This window comes from Plectropomus leopardus, chromosome 1, assembly GCF_008729295.1.
Source record: "Plectropomus leopardus isolate mb chromosome 1, YSFRI_Pleo_2.0, whole genome shotgun sequence".
Classification (NCBI taxonomy): Eukaryota; Metazoa; Chordata; class Actinopteri; order Perciformes; family Serranidae; genus Plectropomus; species Plectropomus leopardus.
Window position 1 is genome coordinate 17,602,435 of NC_056463.1, and position 18,389 is coordinate 17,620,823.

The window sequence follows — 18,389 nt, forward strand, 5'->3', positions numbered from 1 at the left end:
GTGGGGGCAGTGCTATCATTGTAGGAACATAATCAGTCTGTCATTTCCGCTGCCTATGTGCTGTTGTTATCCCCAGGTCCCCCTGGAAGAATGGACCTTTTGTACTACCGCTTATGTGGCAGCGATAAAGTTTCTTACAGGACCACATATGTGTTTATAACTGGAGATATGTGCATGGACATAAAGCACTTTGTTTGGTTTTAGTCTGCATCTACACTGTCAAAGGTGAGGCCAGCGGGGCCAGGTCACTTTTTCCCCCATTGGCACAAATGCTGTATGTGGCAAGTCGAACCAGGAAATGAGACAGGGTTTGATGTTTGGCCAAAGGAAGAGAAATTAGATTTTTCCTGACAGCACCATCTGAGTGAATAACCTGAAAAACCATAAGGTTTGCGTGGCGTGAGGATAGCATGCCGGTGGGGGAGTTGAGGGGCGTTATCTGTCTGATCAAGTGAGGTCTATGGCTACATGGAGTAATGCCTTCAATCAGCTTGACTCACTTTTGGTACTAGGTCCTTTTCTTTAATTGTTTTTCACTACGGATCCCCTTAGTGTATGTATGAAAACTGCTGTGACATCATTATTAATGCAACACTCGCTGAATCCTTTCCTTGTCTGCACTTTGTCAATTGTACAATGTAGTGTATGGTGTATTTTAATGGACAGCCATTTATCAAAATCTAAGGTGAGTGACTACGGATGGCAAACGGCCAGCCTGTCCGTGGGCTCTCCTGAGGTTTTATTTGACGAGTCATGATATCTAAACAGCTGCTGTATTTGCTTTGTTTAAGTGGTTTTTTCATGTGACCTATCGTTCGAAATCTACGCTCCTTGAATTTCCATTGATCCAGACCATTTCAAGATTCAGCCACCACAGATGGTTTAATAAACACCTCTGTTAGACAACAAAACAACCAAACAATTACTACTCACCTCTGACGCATGACTTTAATCCATAGATCATTTTTATCCATACAGAAATGGTCCTACATTTCTCACAAATTCCAGTGGTCTAGAGGATCTAAATCTAGCCAAGCTGTCCAAACACATTATTACATCCACAGATATCCACAAACTGCTGTTGCATCATTTCAAACGTTCATATTTCTCCACATATTATCCATAATTTCCCTGTCCTGCCTGTAGACAACCAACCATCCAGATGCCAAAATGGAGGCAAACTCCTGGACTTTTCATTGACACCTCAAATGAGCCCATAAGAGCTAAAACCTTTTATTTCAGTGTATTTAAACTTAGAATGACAGAGGCACTTACAGTGATTCTGACTGGTGAAGAAAAAACATCAGAGTATTACCTTTCAAATGAGACCATGCATATAGATGTACTGAAAATGAGTACAGCTTTCAATTTACTTTGGGTATGCCTTGGAAGGGCATTTTAGGTTGATTTAAAAATTGCTGGTTTGTGCAGGATGTGTTCTGCACAAGTGACAACTCACTCTGACCAATCCGTGGTCTGTAGTGTCTTATGGCATGGATTAAACTCACTTGGAAACTCAACAAAGGTGGAACCTTAAAAAGTACCAGGTATTATCAACAACTTTTGCTAATGAAAAAACAAAAAATGAGCAAGCCGAACCGTGCTGTACCATGCAGTGGAAATGCGGCTTAACACTCTTTTTCAGACAGTGGATCTATTTTACAGACTCCTGCCATTTGCAGCAGGAGACAAGAGCCAATTTCATCACTTACCTGGTGGCCAATCGATAGAGACCTGGGGCAGAGAGAAGTCACAGCAGTGCGCGAGTGCTCGGGGCTCTGTGGGCACAGAAAAACAAGCACAAAAATCATCATTAAATCAGTCTGGTTTCATTTGTTTCAGGTTTTAATGATATAAAAAATGGGCGCACAACTTAACGTCAAGACATTAAATTGTAACTTTATCCAGGATAAAGGATGAATTAGTATGTCAAAAATCTGATCCAACAGACAATTAGCAGTCTGTGGCTCACCAGATTTTTTTTATAATACTTCCAAACCCTCATATCAACGTCTTTAACCACCCTTTCTAGTATATGCCACATAATCAGCCCAGTGGTGGAAATGTAAATTGAGCTTTCAGAGTTCAACCCTGTTACAGGCCCAACTGTTATTGAGTGCTTCACCAGTCATTTGAACCGCCCTCTTGTGTGGTAATGTCACCAACAGTTGGACATCTTACTGATTTAACGCCAAGGAAAATAACGGTGATTACATCAGTGTTCTTTGTGCAGGTTTCTAAGCCTTAATAATGCTTGTGTTTAACATATTCTGTGATGGCCATCCAACTGAGGTTGGGTTTCTAACATTGTGGAATGGGACTGTCTCACATGGCTGCGTGGAGACGAATCCCAGGCCAGAAACTTCAATAGAAAGCTGTGTAGATCTAGAGAAATGAGAGATCTTTGCTAGCACACTTGCATCCAGTCTGCAAACTTTTCTCTGTGATGAGTGGAAAATAGGGGCTCCAAGTATTTTGAATGAAAGCCATCTCTGTGTGGTTTTTAAGACTGCTGTCTCTCTCTGGGTTCAGCCTTTGAAATACAGTTAAGACCTTTGATGGAGGTTCTCTGCCAGCCTCATGGAAAGAGAGGAAAGACGTAAAAGAGAGAGAGAGAGGGGGAGATGAAGGCAGACACAGAAGTGGAGAGAGTTCTAGGGAGAGGAAAAGACAGAATATAAAACTTTGAATGTTTGCTGGATGTGGATGTTAACGGGTTTCTCCACCTCCCTGCAGCAACTGTATGCCGCCCAGCTTGCCAGCATGCAGGTCTCTCCTGGAGCCAAGATGCCTCCACTCCCCCAGCCCATCAATGCTAGTGGGCCCATTTCTCCCTCTTCTCTGAAGAATGACAAGAGTTCCTCCAGCCCCATCACTCAAGTCAAGGTACAACCCTCAACTCCTTCAACTTGCCCACCCACCAGCCCAGGCCTTGAGTGGTACTTGACCTAGCCTAGCCTAGTTGGTGTTGTCTCGCGTTGCAGCTGGCTGGTGCTGAGCGCTGCCTCTAACTGGCCATCAATCTGTGGGGCTTTAACAAGGCCCTCTCTCTTTAAACCAGAAGTCTGTGGACATGGTTGCTATGGCTATGCCTGCTTCAAGCCAGTAATTTGTGGAACACATGGTTTCTAATATTTTTTCTTCACAATGAAATTTTTTTTTTCTTCTTTATTTTGCAACTGCAATGGCTCTAAAATAATTGCAACAGTGCTAAACAAACGCTGATGAAAGTGAAGCAAAAAGTAGAATTGACAGCCTTGTTTGCCTTGTAAACAAACCCAAATGCAGGACGTGTGTGTTCTGCTGCTGTATGGCGTAGCTCCACTAGACCTCCATGCAGAGGAAAAGGCCATGTACATCATCCCCACTCACTGAGGCCATAATCAGAAACATACGCCCATTTGGAGCAGTTTAGCTTAATAATATCACAATGGAGAAAGATCATAAATCATGTCTTGAAGTGGTAGGAAGGAACACACACACACACACACACACACACACACACACACACACACACACACACACACACACTCCTTCAGGTCTTGTGCCTCCTGGGATTTCCATTGAAAGATTTCCTTTAAACTGACTCAACGCTGTCATTTCATCACATGAATACCATTCTTTATTTACCAGATTAGATGGATGCCAGTTTGGCCAATAATAATACAACACCAATTCTAGACAAAATCTGATAAATATCACCAAATATCACAAAATTCAACAAAATATATCATGCATAAATGGAAAGCAAACATACACAGAGTGCAATGGAATCAGATTGCCTTTAGTTTTGTTTGTCTGCTTTCAGCTTCGCTGCATGACAAACTGTTATTGGCACAGCAATAACAAGGCCTCGGGGCAGTCTGCGCTTGAGCCATATGTTTGGACAAGGAGACACTTGGGCTTTGAAAAAGACTGTTAACGACAGCGTGAGCCCTAATCTGATTTAAAAGACTGCTGTATACACAGCGCGATTTATACTGTGTAAAGTGGCATTTCTCTTTCTGGGATGCAAATGTCTGAGTTGTTTCTAGTCAGAATCATTCTGTATTTTTTGTATTTAAGCAAATCCACTCTGCATATTGATTTTGGTGTGTCTTAGTTTACAGGGCCGTTAGTCCATCATCTTGGAATTTTCCTATATACCGTATAAGGTGATCTGATATCTTATTATGGATTGATGATTATTTAAATTTATTTAATGCAGGTTATAATTAAATGTATGAAGATGTTGTATTCAATCGGAAATTGTATCAAGTTTATTTCTTATAGGGTGGGAATTACTAGAGGACCCACAATACAATATTATCATGATACTGGAGTTACAATGCAATATATTTGTGATTTTAACAGTTTTGCAATATGCTCAGTATTGCTGTATTAACTTATATTTTGATCTATTACCTTTTTTAAACTGCAAAATATGTAAATATATAAAAGAAAACTTTAAAGATTTGTATAAGTTTTAATTCTGTTCATCTCACTTCAGTCATTTTTATTGCAGTAAAAATGTTTCTACGGGACTGTAAAAGCTATTGATTATATAATTCTAGTCTACCAAAAGTTTGTATGTATTTTTCATAATAATAATTTAAATAATGAAAAAAATAATTGATACTCATCTGTGTGTTGATATATTGCCTACCTCTAATTTCTTTTGAGCTTTTCAACGTGACTTTAACTCAACTTCTGCTAAAATTGCACAGATTGTCAATTATATATCTAAAAGGTGACTTTAGCTTACATTTGCTTTGTGTATATTTATCCTACTCATAAAAGTTAAGTTTTTAAACCATTTTAAGTAAAGGCTCAAGCTATTGTTCATCTGCAAGTGCCCAAGGATAAATATGTTTGGTCCCTGCAGACAAGCTGCTGAGATTGACACCTCGGAAAAAAGTGCTCTTCATCTCACATCAGTGACTGGTATAAAAGGGTGCAATGAGCCTGGCAAATACAGCACCAAACACAGGCATCCTTTTCTGACCTCATCACAGAACTACACTATTGAGTTTTTCTTCCAAATCACATCATATTTTTTTAAGGAATAGGCATATCAAAGCATATGATAAAACCGAGTATGCACAAATGAGGAGTGAAATTAGAAAACAAGTTAATGAAGTAGATAATGCAAGTCGACATCTGATGAATGGAACAGCTGTCTTTGATCATTGGCAGTGCCGTTATCTGGTCATTATTTATTCTTCGAACCAGAGTGCAGACACAGAGAGCAGGGAGGAGGAGAGGGAGAACAGATGAAGATGTACAGAGAGACAGAATCTGCTTTAATTAGAGTGAACAAAGGCGCTGGGCAACTGTGAAGAAGATCGCAGATCGCACAGCTCCTGAGGAAGGATGGATGAGAGAAGAGGAGAGGAGAGGAGAGGAGAGGAGAGGAGCAAAGACAGGGGAGAACCAGGGAGGAGGTGTGGGTCAAGATAGGGATCCTATAATTAACCAGGAACAGAGGAGAGCTGTGCTGTCTGGGAATCCCGAGCCCCTCCAAAAAAGGAGGGGGGGCCTACTCACATCTGTCTTCTCTCACACTCGTATCTCTGTTGCTGTAGGAGGAGGGAACGCAGCCGCTCAACCTGTCTGCTCGGCCAAAGACGACAGACCTGGTCAAATCCCCCACGTCCCCGACACAAAACATGTTCCTCGGCAGTAAAAGCAGCCCAAACAGTCTCCTCAACAAGGGTGGTATCCCCAGCCCAATCGGAGGAGGCCTGGGCCGCGGCTCATCTCTGGGTACGACTTTCACTTCACACCCAAGATGCCACACAAATTTATTCACACACTTGCCATTATGGAGAAGCCCAGGAATGAGTCCTAAAACATGGAAATCCATCAGCATTTCAGCACCTCCGGTTTCCTCTTCTTACTGTAAATGTTATTTTTTTTTAGAATGGGTTTTTGGTTAGAAACCTTAAAAGGTCTGTGGTTAAAATTAGTTTAAGAAACTTTCACGTTTTGTTCTACGTCATAAAATATGTCAGTACATACCCCACTTGTGAACTTTGAAGCTTTTATGTATCTTAAAAAGGCAGTTGCTACCAAGTTGGTAAGTGTCACTACAAAATGTCATCATGCCGAAGCACGCTGAACATGGCTTTACAGCCTTGCAATGTCGGTGACGCAATGGTAATGTTAGTGTTAGGCTAGCATTAGCTTTTTATTTCTAGGGACTGCATTTAGACCTAAAAAAATCCAGAGAGTAGTGTAAATTTCTGAAGATTATTTTGCTGAACAAAACGTCTAAGAAACATAAACATTTGTTTGCCACAGAGCTTATTTTCTGCAATTCAAAAATTCAATGGAAAAATCCCATAGGCTTTTTGACAAGGAAACCGGGGTGAGGTTAGGTTGCGGGTTGGGCTACAGAAAAATGTCATCCCTGGGGCTCTCTATGTTAGGGTGTTGTGTGAATTTCTTTTTCTTTTGGCAGTGTGTGTCTAGCTGACTAATTCTGCTGTGTGTGTGTAGATATCCTGTCCAGCCTAAACTCTACCGCGTTGTTCGGGGACCAGGACACAGTGATGAAGGCCATCCAGGAGGCTCGGAAAATGAGGGAGCAGATCCAGAGGGAACAGCTGCAACATCACCAGCAGGGCATGGAGGCAAAGCTGTCCGCCCTCAGCTCAGTGGGCCTCAACAACTGCAGAGCTGACAAGGTTAGAAGTACTATCATATAGTCTGTCTCTCTCTGATTCAGGTCTTCTCCATTGCAGGCTTTTTCCATAAAGCAAAGCTGACCACAAAGAGTGCTCAGCTCTCACTGCAAGTACTGAAGGAAAGAAACTATTAAAGAAAGTGGAACATGGTGATTTCGATATCACAGTAATTCTTAAGGTTAACATTTTTATTTCATCTGTGTCCAGGGTGGTCGTATTGATAAGTGCTGGCATAGTTCAGTGTGTACATGTGTGTGGACTCAAATTAGTATGAATATGTTTGTGTGTGCGAGTTTAGAGGGCTCAGCGTTGTTGATGTTGGTGTGAGGGCCGTGACAGGCCATGGTGGTGCCCGGTGTGGGTTAAGAAGACTCTGAAGTCTATGCCCAATTAAAGCAGACTTGCAGCCCTCTCCGTCCCCTGACACGGGATGGGGCTGCTTTGTACCAGGAGCACACACTCCCAGGGATTCCCTTTAAAAATATCTTCAATCGATGAGTCAATCAAGGAGAGAAAAAAGCTGTCCTCCTCTCTTCAGCTTGATGCCATGTTGCCAGTTGGCTGTGAGGAGCAGGCAGGAACTGGGAGCGATGCTCATTAATATTTCAGCACCTGACACTTTCAACCAACAGCCTCAACTAGGTCAATGTATATGTAAAAAAGTCAATGAATATCTATTTTGATTTCCCTCTAATTTGGTGTTTGAAAGAGATCACTGTCTATGCAGGTGGCAATCAACTATGCTCTTAAGGAAGTGAGGCAAATATATTGCTGTAGCCCGCAGAGAGGACAGCGTCTCCTCTCCACTTACTGACACACACAAAAACATCTTTATGATAATCAGTCAACCAACCCATAATCTCAGCTGTTATAAATTTACCTCGCCACATTTTCTCCCTAAATTTTAACAAGCAAACAGGATGTTTTCTTTGTCTAGTTACTTCACGGTATGTGAGGCTTTTAGCGTGAGTAAATAGGAGTTGAAACAGCTGGCTCCCATCTAAGGTGAGCCTGTGGTCAACCAAGCAGTTGAATCTGCCATGACATGAAAGCAGTAACTGAACAATGCCTGTAAAGAGCCATTTTCAACAGGCAGCACACACCTACAGCTACATTGTCCTTAGCAGGTAGAGCTTAACACTATTTTTTTTTTACCCCCTGCTTCATCTTTCGTAGGATTTGACTCTGTTTCCTCTGAATTTTGGACTTGTCTGTTCAAGGTATGTTGAAGCAATCATCTCAGAGGAGGAGAATGCTTTTCTTTTTATTTTTGTTTTCCTTTTAAAGGGATCTCCTGCTGGAAATAGTCAGTCACTCATCACTTGTAATCTACCTTTTGTCTCTGTTTGCCACCTGAGAAGAGAGAGTGCTTTTTTAAGAAAGCGAGACAGAAGCACAGAAATAGAGAGAGACAGAGAGATAGAGAAAGAGCGAAAGAGCAAGAGTCTGTGCGCGCGCGTGTGTGTATTGACGGTGCAGTGCAGTAAGTCAATATTAAGGAGAAATAAAGGGCCCATAAATTAAAATACTATTTAAAGGCCCAGTGTGCAAGATTTAGTGGAATTTAGTGCCATCTAGCAGTGAAGATTGGAGATTGCAACTAGCTGAAACTTCTCCTGGATGGAATTCGTTCGTTGCGTTTCGTCAGCGTTCGTTGTTCAGCAGGTCTTTACTGGGAGCAGAGGGCTCTTCCTCTTCAAAGTAAACAGTGACTTAAACAAGTAAATTACTGAATGAATTAGTTTCTAGTTACAAATCAAATTTTCTGCAATATAGTCTGGCATGTTAGAGATAGGCTGCTAGCCTAGCACCTGCTAATCTGTGCTCTCCTTTTTCCCCTGATAACTTAAGATCCAGATGTTGAGGGGAGTTTTAGCAGGAGTCAAAATATTTGCAGAGGTCTCTTCCTCTCCAAAACTAGTGGACCTGGTGATTTAAAACAGTAACGCTGAAAAAAATGCAGTTACATGTTAAAAAAAAAAAAAAAAAAGATTCAAACACTCATCATAGAGGGGCTGCTAACTACGGTGGCCGTCATGAAAACACATAAAGCCCTATGTAGAGCCACTGTTTGGTTTGTCCTTTCTGGGCTACTGTAGAAACATGGCAGTACAACATGGTAGACTCCATGAAAGAGAACCCACTCCATATGTAGATATATGGCTCATTCTAGAGTAACCAAAATACAATAATTATTATTTTCAGGTGATTATACACTACAGAAAAAAAATAGCACACTTCCCTTCTGCCAGTATATTCCCCTAAATCCTACACACTGAACCTTTAAGAAATGAGCACACTAATAGGATTATAGTATTGAAAGCACAAACTCTAAATGCTAAATAATCATCAAGTTCAGGTGGAAAATGTGATTGTTGCATTGCATTTGAAGCTATTTTCTCTTATATACGTCTCCGTTTTCATTACAACCTCATTTATTGTCCTGTTGAGTGACACTTTAACCGAGCTCATGCTTGACTCTCCAGCTCGTGCAAATCATGGTGAGATATCGTCACCTCTTAGTTTCAGTGACACTGGCCCTATTAGGAGGGTGTGAAATGAGAGGCACGCTTTATCAAGTCAGCTAAAAGAATCGCCCCATCATCTTCATCCTTCGGCTGCAATAAAGAACAGTAAGTTGTAATTCAGCGGTGAAATGAGAGAGGAGGAGAGAGAGTCTTTTGCTGATACAAGCCTACCAACCAGAAAGGTTTGAATGCCCCTGATAAAAGCTTTCCCTTCGGTCAGTTTCAGAATATTAATATTTCAAGGAAGCGCCTCACCTGACATAAATATGGTGCGGTCTTTAATAGCCCCCCCAACCCCCTCCTAGTGTCTTGTTTGGAAGTTTATCATAGAGAGAGCTTACATGAAGAAGAATCTGGAAAGGTAACGTAAATGGGATTAAGGAGAGGTTAAGATCATCCAGTGTGGCTGTTAGAGGGGGATATTAAATATTGATTTATCCCACTGTAATGACCGGGCAGAGGAGTGGGTCTAAGTGCTGCTTACAGATGGATCAATTCATCTTTTCATAAAAAGTGTGTCTGAACAGTACAATGCATTCCTCCCTAACCTTTATCACCACGACTCTCTCGCTCTCGCTCTCGCTCTCCCTGGCCGTTGACCTAGGAGAACATGGTGTAGATCAGAGTCTCCGTTTTACAGTATATACGCCTTTAACCTGAGGACATGTAAAATATTCATGCTTTACAGGAACAGTTTTTCTTTCTAGTCTTTTTATTTGTCTGTTTTTACTATATCCCATCAGTACAATAAAACCTTTTACAACCCCTCTGCAATTTACCTTTTTGAAATATTTATCTAAAGGTATTATTGTTTGCGGAGGGCAATTACTTTGTTCCATTATTTACTATCTCCTCCTCAACCACTGGAAGCTTTTACCTAGAATGTGCCAGCATGTCTACAAGTCAAATACAGTACATCTGAATCCATTTGTAACCATTTGAATTGTTTCCCTCTATTATGCACTACAGCTATAAGTGGACATGCTGTTTTTCAGGGTCACGGGTGAATAAATATAGAGCATTCGTGTCTCTGTATGTTTTCACTCGTGGTGCATGCAGGGATTCAACCATGTTGCCATCTTGTCATAGAGTTTATGGCCTACCGGAATATACGGCCAGTAGATCAGAGATGTAATACCCTTTACTGATAAATATTCACTGGCTCAGCAGACGACAATAATTATTTCACAGAAATTTAAAAATGCATTTATTTGAATCATTCAGAATTTTAAAAAGCACTTTTTTTGGAAATTTACTAACTAAATTGCGAAATATACAGTGACATTTATTATCCTCAATGTGCTCAGACAGCATCTCATCGCTCATATTTAACTAATTGCAGCTTTTACTGTAAATTAGGGATGCACAGATTTATTGGCCATACATTGGTATCGGATGATATTGTTGATTGCCACCAGCCTTTCAGAAAATAAAATGGCATTCACTGACAACAGTGGCTGATGGTTTTCTGTTGTGTTACATCAATTTTTCGCAAGCCAAAAAGCAGTGCTCGAGACTAACTGCGTCCCAGTGTTCCAGGAACAACAGAAAATGCGTTGGGGACAAGTTTTAAACTTGAACAAACACATTTGTTTCAAAGAGCAAATTGGTTTTTTTTTACAGAGGGAATTGTGATATCTTTTATATTGTAAAAAACGTTTTTCAAAGCAGTTAGTTTAAAAAAGTTTTCCATGTGAAAGGTTATTTCATTTCAAAGGTTGTTTCATAAATGTGTATGACTGAATTGCTCATGTAAAGGTAGTGTCATGAAGGATTGAATGACTTTAAAATAGAGAAATCATTTTTTGTACAGATATTTTTCTTTCTATCGCACAAAAGGTGGACAAAATAACAACAAAAACAAAATAAGCCAAAACAAACAACAACAAAAATTGTTATTGGCTATAGGCTATCTTATTATTATAAACATCGGTATAAGCCCAGAATATTACAGTTGGTGCATCCCTACTGTAAATGTAATCAGCCATAACATTTAAATAAGTCATAAATCTATTGCTCATTACAGAACTGGTCAGGGTTAGGTAATTAGCTGCTTTGCTAGAACACATAATAGGTGCTGCTATTGTTTCAGACATGAGTAGTCTACTTGACTGTTATATGTAAACTGAAAATTACCTTTAAATTAGCACCTTACATGTAATTCCTCTTATGCAGAGATCACGGTCAAATAGTAAAATGCTAATTTAACTTTCAGCCTCAGAAAACTGTTGCCTCTGTAACAAAGGAAACAAAGGGTCTTTTTTAATATTTCAAATTTCCAGCCTCAATCTATCTTGTGCAAACAGATTAGCAAGTCCCTAAATGAGCCGGTGTCCAATGTAACTTTAAAAAGCAAACTATAGGCCAAACAGAGAAAAAGAGATGACAGTCTTATTGCACCCCGGGCCACTGACTGACAAGTCATCTGGCCCAAATCTACATTGTATTGGCCACGTGCAATTCGTGCAAGCCTTGTTGTTAAACTCTATGCCATCAGGTATGACAGATTTTTACAGAAATGCATCAATGTCTCTCACTTGAGTTCTGATAGACGTTGCATACGTGATGCCCTGGAGGGTGTGTGAGATAAAATATATTCCTCTGCTGACATGTCCCTAACTGGAATCAAAAGGTGAAAGGCCAGTGTATTAACCTATTGAACTGGCCCTTTCTGCCCCGCTACACCTCCTCTCCTCAGTATTGATGACTGCAATTGTCCATTTCCCGTGTCCCAAAGCTCAGCCTGTAAATATTCAAATGGAGCTTAGGCTGGTGTTCCACAAAATCCAGACTCCTAACCTATTGGTTATAGTGGTTATACTGGTCCCTCCTGTGTGTGTATGAGTGTGTGATTTTGTGTGTGTGTGCTTATATGTGCATGCACGTGTGTGATGCCAGGGCTCTATTCAGGCAAAGCCCTCACAAAGACTTTGAATATAATCTTGTCTGGTCTGCAGCCCTGGAAGCAATTTTCTGCTCCTTTTCGACTGCTGTCTTGGAAATTGCAAACCAAGGCGTTTTGGCTGCAATGTAAATCCTTGGCATACAAGGGTTTGCCCATCCAAATTAGATTATGCTCAGCTCCCAGACACTGGCTGTAGCCAGCAAGTGCTATTGTGAAGATTGCTTACATTAATGCTTTGTCCAATTGTTCATGTTTGCCAAAAGAATAAAAATAATGTATGACTCTGGATAATATGCGCCTGAGTGTGTGTGTGTGTGTGTGTGTGTGTGTGTGTGTGTGTCTGCGTGTCTGCGGGCTCCTGTCCCAGGTCAGGTCTTTAGCTCTGTCTCGCCTCTTCCCCAGAAAGACATCAAGACTGCATCTTGGTAGGGTCATTTGGCGGTGGTGGCTCCATTATTTTCTACAGTTGTCATTTTACACGGTGAATTTCTGGCGTGCTGCAGTTGCTCAGAAATAGTGCTGGCCCCAGTGGCTAAGACCTGTGATACCGCACTCACCACAAGGCACACACAACAAAGGACGAGGGAAAGAATAGGCCACAAAGGGCCATTTATAGTCTATGGTATTGTTGTGGTAGGAACAAAATGGCTCCAGTGTCCAAAAAGTCTTGAGGTTTTGTTCATACGTATGTGAAAAGGGTTTTGGTAATGCTGCAGTTTCTAATGTCCTGCTGTTTGCAACCTGGAAGGTTTGATAAGGCAAGAGATTTCAGCCCAACTTAACAGTCCCTGGAGGACCCAGTGAACAGTTCTGGATCATTGAGGGTTGGAAACCCGTAAAAGTACACATTGTCAGCACAATTGATGTCGGCAGTGTGGAGAAGAACATGAGAACTGTGTCAGAAATGTGTCACAGTGCTGAGATGGCTATCTATTACAGACTCTGAAAATTATAACATTTTCAGTACATCTTTTTCTAGTGGTGGCATTTACTCAAGTACTGTACATAAGCACGGTTTTGAGGTAATTGTACTTTACATGAGGATTTTCTTTTCATGCCACTTTATACTACTTCATTACATTTGAGAGGGAAATATTGTACTTTTTACCTCATTAAATCAATTCATTACCTGACTGCTTTAGTTACTAGTAGGGCTGTACCCAACTCAGAATTATGTCTGTCGAATCAAATTCAGATGTGCAATATGAATTGTAAAGATTAAGGTTTTTTTGGTTTTTTTTTTTTAAGTTTTAAAGGTTGAACGGGGTTAAGCCGAACGTTTGATGGTGGTATTCATGTAATATAGTAAACAATCTAATTGTGCCAATGGATGACTGGCTATGTGCAACAACATTTTTTGCAAACACTAGATATCAAACAAAAGCAGGGAACTGTGTCGAATTAAGTTGCTGTGAACTGTAAATGGACCACTTGTAAGCAGAAGAGAGAAGATAATATATCTCAAAGCCTTATAGAGCAAAGACTCTTCCTCCTCTGTGCCACTGCGGCCTGTGCCAAAGAGACGTTTGACAGTCAAGAGCACTCACCTTGCAGCAAAGTCTGGGGACCAAAACGTCCCCAGAATCACACTGCACAGTAAACTGACCAGCAAAAACAAAACAAACTTACAAACAAACAAAAAAATGCTGGACTTGGAGCAATCTGAGCACTGGGGAGTGTGCCACTGATGATTCAAATCTGTGAGTCTCGGGGCAGCCCAGGTTGCTAGTTAACTTACAAATTATGATTCGTGCATGAAAAACATGAGAAGAGTTTCTAAAATATGATGTTTTGTTATAAATTAAATTATCAAAAGGCTAATGTACAGCTAAAACAATTAGTTAATGCACATTTAACCTTTTCATTTGGCTGATGCACCTTAAAATTCACCTGCCCTGGATGGGGATTTGAACCCACAGTCTTTTGATTTGGCTGTTGGACTAACAGTCTGAGCTAATGAGCTGGTGGGACTTGAGTTTCCCTCCCTTAAAATTTTGTCTTGCACATTTGGACAAAGTGTTCAAAAAAAATAATAACAAAATGACTAACAAATTCAAAATTAAGTCATGGCATAGTATGTTTAAAAAAGAGGCATAAAAATGACCAACAAATGTCCCAAAGTAGACACACTAACATGTAGAAGAAATCCAATTGTTTAGACTAAAAGCACATTTCAAATTGGCACTAAAAGGTCATATTTTGTGGGTTTGACTTGTTTTCCCCCTAACAAAAATAACTCATCTTGAAAAACGACAGCAAATTCTTTTATTAAAAACAAACAATAAACATTAAATTGGCACAAAGCCCAGAGTAGAATTACCTCACTATTTTTCTAAACATAGTTTAAGCTCCTTAATTTAATGAAAGGCCTTCCCTCTCTCTGTTTTAAACAAATGAGGTGATGCCCTGGCAGTACAAATGGGACTGGAATAGCTGGCCATCTCTGCTCTGTGTGATGTCGAGGACGACTACTATAGAACAGATGCCAGCCTTTTGTGGCTGCTACTGTTGATTCTGCTGCTGCCTGCATTAGGCCGAGCGAAGGGAGAGCTCTGGGTAAAAAGAGAGCAACAGCCTGCATGAAAGGGAACTGTGGGTTTACCGCATGGCTGGATGTACTTAACATTTAAATGGTTCAAAACTAGCAAAAACTACTGGAAAGCTGCAGACTTATAAATAACATTGCAACTGGTTGCAATAAAAATACAAAACAGATGAGGCGCTGAGCTGTGAGGAGCTGCAGCCATGTTAAAGTGCAGTCTTTGTCTCCATCGGTGCTGGGACAGATTGTTGAGGGGCTTAAGTCTGAGAGAAAGAGAGAGAAGACTGCGAGGTCCACAGACCACAGTGATGACTGACACTCGATACACAAAGCCCTGTATTGTGGTCAGAGATCCATTGCCTTCAACTTGCCACATACCAGGTGTGTGATATAACCATAGCCAGTTCAGCACATTATCACACATAAGTGGCTGTTTAGGGTCCTGCAGCTGTTTAAGGCTCCAATGATGAAAATTTCAAACATATGCAATCATATATTTTCCACCATGAAGGAAACGCGGATGAGATTTTACCAATAGTTTAGAGATCTTGGAAAGTAAAAGAGTTGCTGCTGTCAGATGTCACAGAAAAGGCTAAACATGTCATTGGCTGTGTATACAGTACATACGTATACGGCTAAAAAATAACCAGACTATTATATGACTTTAAGTTGGCAACTGGTAATTATGGGAAGGAGTAAAATGTGTCATGGTTGCCAGCTGCCCGAAAGAAATGAAGCAGTTTTCTCTTTGAATAATCATTCTGATGTCAAAATGTTTTGGTGAGCAGACTTGCCAACTTAATCTGTGCTTGTATCGCCTAGTTTACCTTCCTTAACCCTTTGAAACCTGGATAGACGTCAGTTTTCTTGTGCTGCTTTCAGATACCTTTCACAAGAATGTAAACCTTTGAACCTTGAAAAAATTATTTTCAAAAACATGGGAAAAGACAGCGAGCAACTTGGTAATAAATGTTTAACAGATTGCAAGAAATTAGTAGATTAAAAAATATAGATATTTTTTTAAAAAGTACAGGGAAAATGTCTAGGGAAAAAAGAAAAAAGTTGGGGGAAAAACTATATCTATAATTATCGTAATTACATATTTAAGTATTAAGTTGGCTTAAGTATACGTATGTTAACAAATTATTACAGTTTTTAAAACTTTTCCTGAATTCTTTCTTTGTTTTTTTTAACTTTCTTGTTGTTGTTTTCTTTTTTTAAAAAAAAAAAATCTTTACAAATTTTTATGTAAATGTATTGTACTTTTACTAATTTCTTGTTAATTTAGGGGGCTTTTCTTCTTCTCTTGCTCATTGCCTCCTTCCCACATTTTTAAAAGAAATCAAGGTCATTTGGTTAGGTTTCAAAGCTTAATGTGCAGTCCCATTTTTTTCTCTCAAAATATCACAAAACATGAATAAAATGAAGCCTAACAAGAATCATAAATAATCGATAATTATGTATTCAATGATAAACTGAAATACACAAAATTAAATTAACTGTTTAACTGTTAGCTGCATGTTATGGCCATAGCCCAAAGTCTACATATTTGACATCGAAGCCATGCTTTGTCAATTTTTTGCCAAGATTTGACCCTAAGAAAATAATACCAAAAACTAGGCATAGGGCATGGTGATATGGCTAACATATTTTGACAATAAAAATGTTCATATCAGTTGATATTGACAGTTTTCATGATAAATGTCAAATTATTATTTCTTTCAAGTTTAGAGGTAGATTTTTGCTCCTGAGTGAATGTTGAAATAACCAAACGATTAATTGTGGCTTGAACTGCTGTACGTCATCTTCTTCTTCTATTACCTCCCCCTCTTCTGGTTAATGGCGTGTGGCAACTGGTTTTTAGGGTGCATTGCAGCCCCCCTCTACGGCCATATGGGTGGTTTAATTATGTCAAAGATTTATTTAAGATGTATTAGAAAAATCATAACATAATTACTGTTACCCTTTAAATCACCTGCCTTAACTAGGGCTGTTTGCAATAAGTCAGTCAATTAAACATTGCAAGCTTTGCTAATCAGCACTAGAGATACTAGTCTTTAAAAGTTACTATTAAAATTCTGATCATTTGACATTTCATCATGTGACTTTGGTCACCAAATGAAACTGCTTTTGTTATAACCAGGCACATTTCCTAAAGAATATTGTTTTCAATAGATATTATTTGTTAACTTTTTTTTAATTGTCATGTTTTGGAGGATAATGTGCAATGTTCATAATGCAGCATGAAAACTGCCAAACACTTCAACTGCATTTAAAATATGATTTGGTCATAGAACCATTAAATTGTTCAATTAACATTTAAAGTGGATCTTGTAATGTATGTCTTAATTTAATTAATGTTTAACCTTATAGATTAAAATGTGCTGTTTTCTGAGTGTTTTCCTACTTGTAAACTTAAAAATTACAGGAAATTAGTTGTTGGGAACATCCCTATGAAAAACTGGGGAAGTTATCTCTTGTGATGTGGCCAGTTGTGCATTAATTCTACATGATGTTAAACTCTAAAATCATCCAGATTAAAACAATTGCCATTCTGTGTCTAATCCCGACCCAACGAACTGAACAAACTCAACAGTAACAACTCAACAGCTTGCTGATCTGCTCCACAGTCTACCTCACTCCTCTGTGTATTTTTCTTTCATCTCTTATTTGAACAATCCCAGGCCATATGGCTTTGCCTATAGCCCGGAGCTATTTACAAAGGAGAGAGTGAAGGAGTGTCAGGATTGGCAATGTGTTGCCTAAATATAGGGCAGGAGTAGGCACAATGCACAGGGCCGTCCGCCACCCGCCTCTGCCCAGAATACACCCTGTGGGCAAGAGCAGCAGGCCTCCGGCACATGTTCTGCGGCCGGCCAGATTAAAGCTCTCTTTACAGCACTGACAAGGGCTCTTTTGGGCTCCCTCGCCCAAGAAGTTGCACAGACTCTGTTATCTATCCTCTTTCTACCTCTTGCTCTTTGTCAGTGACTCACGACTTCACTGGACTAGCTTCTGACTTTACTGGGTCGACATGTGCGAACAAACAAAGTGCATCTGTTAGCAAACTTTACAGACAAAAGACTGCACAGGCAGGGCAGATGAGATTATTGTGGGTGGCAGTTTTCCACTACAGCACGGAGTGCATTGCTATAATTTTAGTTGTGGGGTGGAGAGCTGCATGCTGAAGTCATTTGAGGGAGGGACCGGTTGCTTGCCAGCGGTCGTGGTCAGAACGGGAGGGGAAAATTGTGTACTGTTACATCTTTTGTTTCCTGTCTCTTTATCTTTACCTCGTCACACCAGCGTGATTTTCTGGGTGTGTGTGTGTGTGTGTGTGTGTGTGTGTGTGTGTGTGTGCGTGTGTGTGTGTGTGTGTGTGTGTGTGTTTTCAAAGTCTTTTATCCTTCCCTTGCACATTTTTACATTAGGTTCTCTCTCTCTCTCTCTCTCTCTCTCTCTCCTGGCAGGATGGCCAGCTTAACCAGATACTGCATGTCCTTTGCTACTTCTCTGTGTCAGAGTGATCAGTAAAAATTTAATGACACTATAAAATAATAAAAGTGCCATTAATTTATCACAGCACTTGATGCGTGGGCAGTAAAGAAGCATTAGTTCACTGAATATTTTCAAGCCTTAAAACAAAACCCTGATGCTGTGCAGATAATTTATGGCCCTTTTTCCAACTATGATTCTAATTCACAGATATAAATCACCAAACTTATAACCAATAAGTATATTAAGCT

The 18,389-nt window shown here is 40.0% G+C and overlaps 1 protein-coding gene across 7 annotated transcripts in view; it reads left to right on the top strand.

Annotated features, from left to right (window-relative positions):
- Positions 1-18,389, top strand: part of sox6 (SRY-box transcription factor 6) — a 153,855-nt gene that overhangs the window by 119,528 nt on the left and 15,938 nt on the right. For all 7 annotated transcript variants that reach the window (XM_042483805.1, XM_042484184.1, XM_042484034.1 and 4 more), the window contains 3 exons: positions 2,737-2,886; positions 5,565-5,745; positions 6,481-6,668. In XM_042483805.1, the coding sequence (XP_042339739.1) occupies positions 2,737-2,886; positions 5,565-5,745; positions 6,481-6,668 (519 nt within the window). The remainder of the gene's footprint in view (positions 1-2,736; positions 2,887-5,564; positions 5,746-6,480; positions 6,669-18,389) is intronic.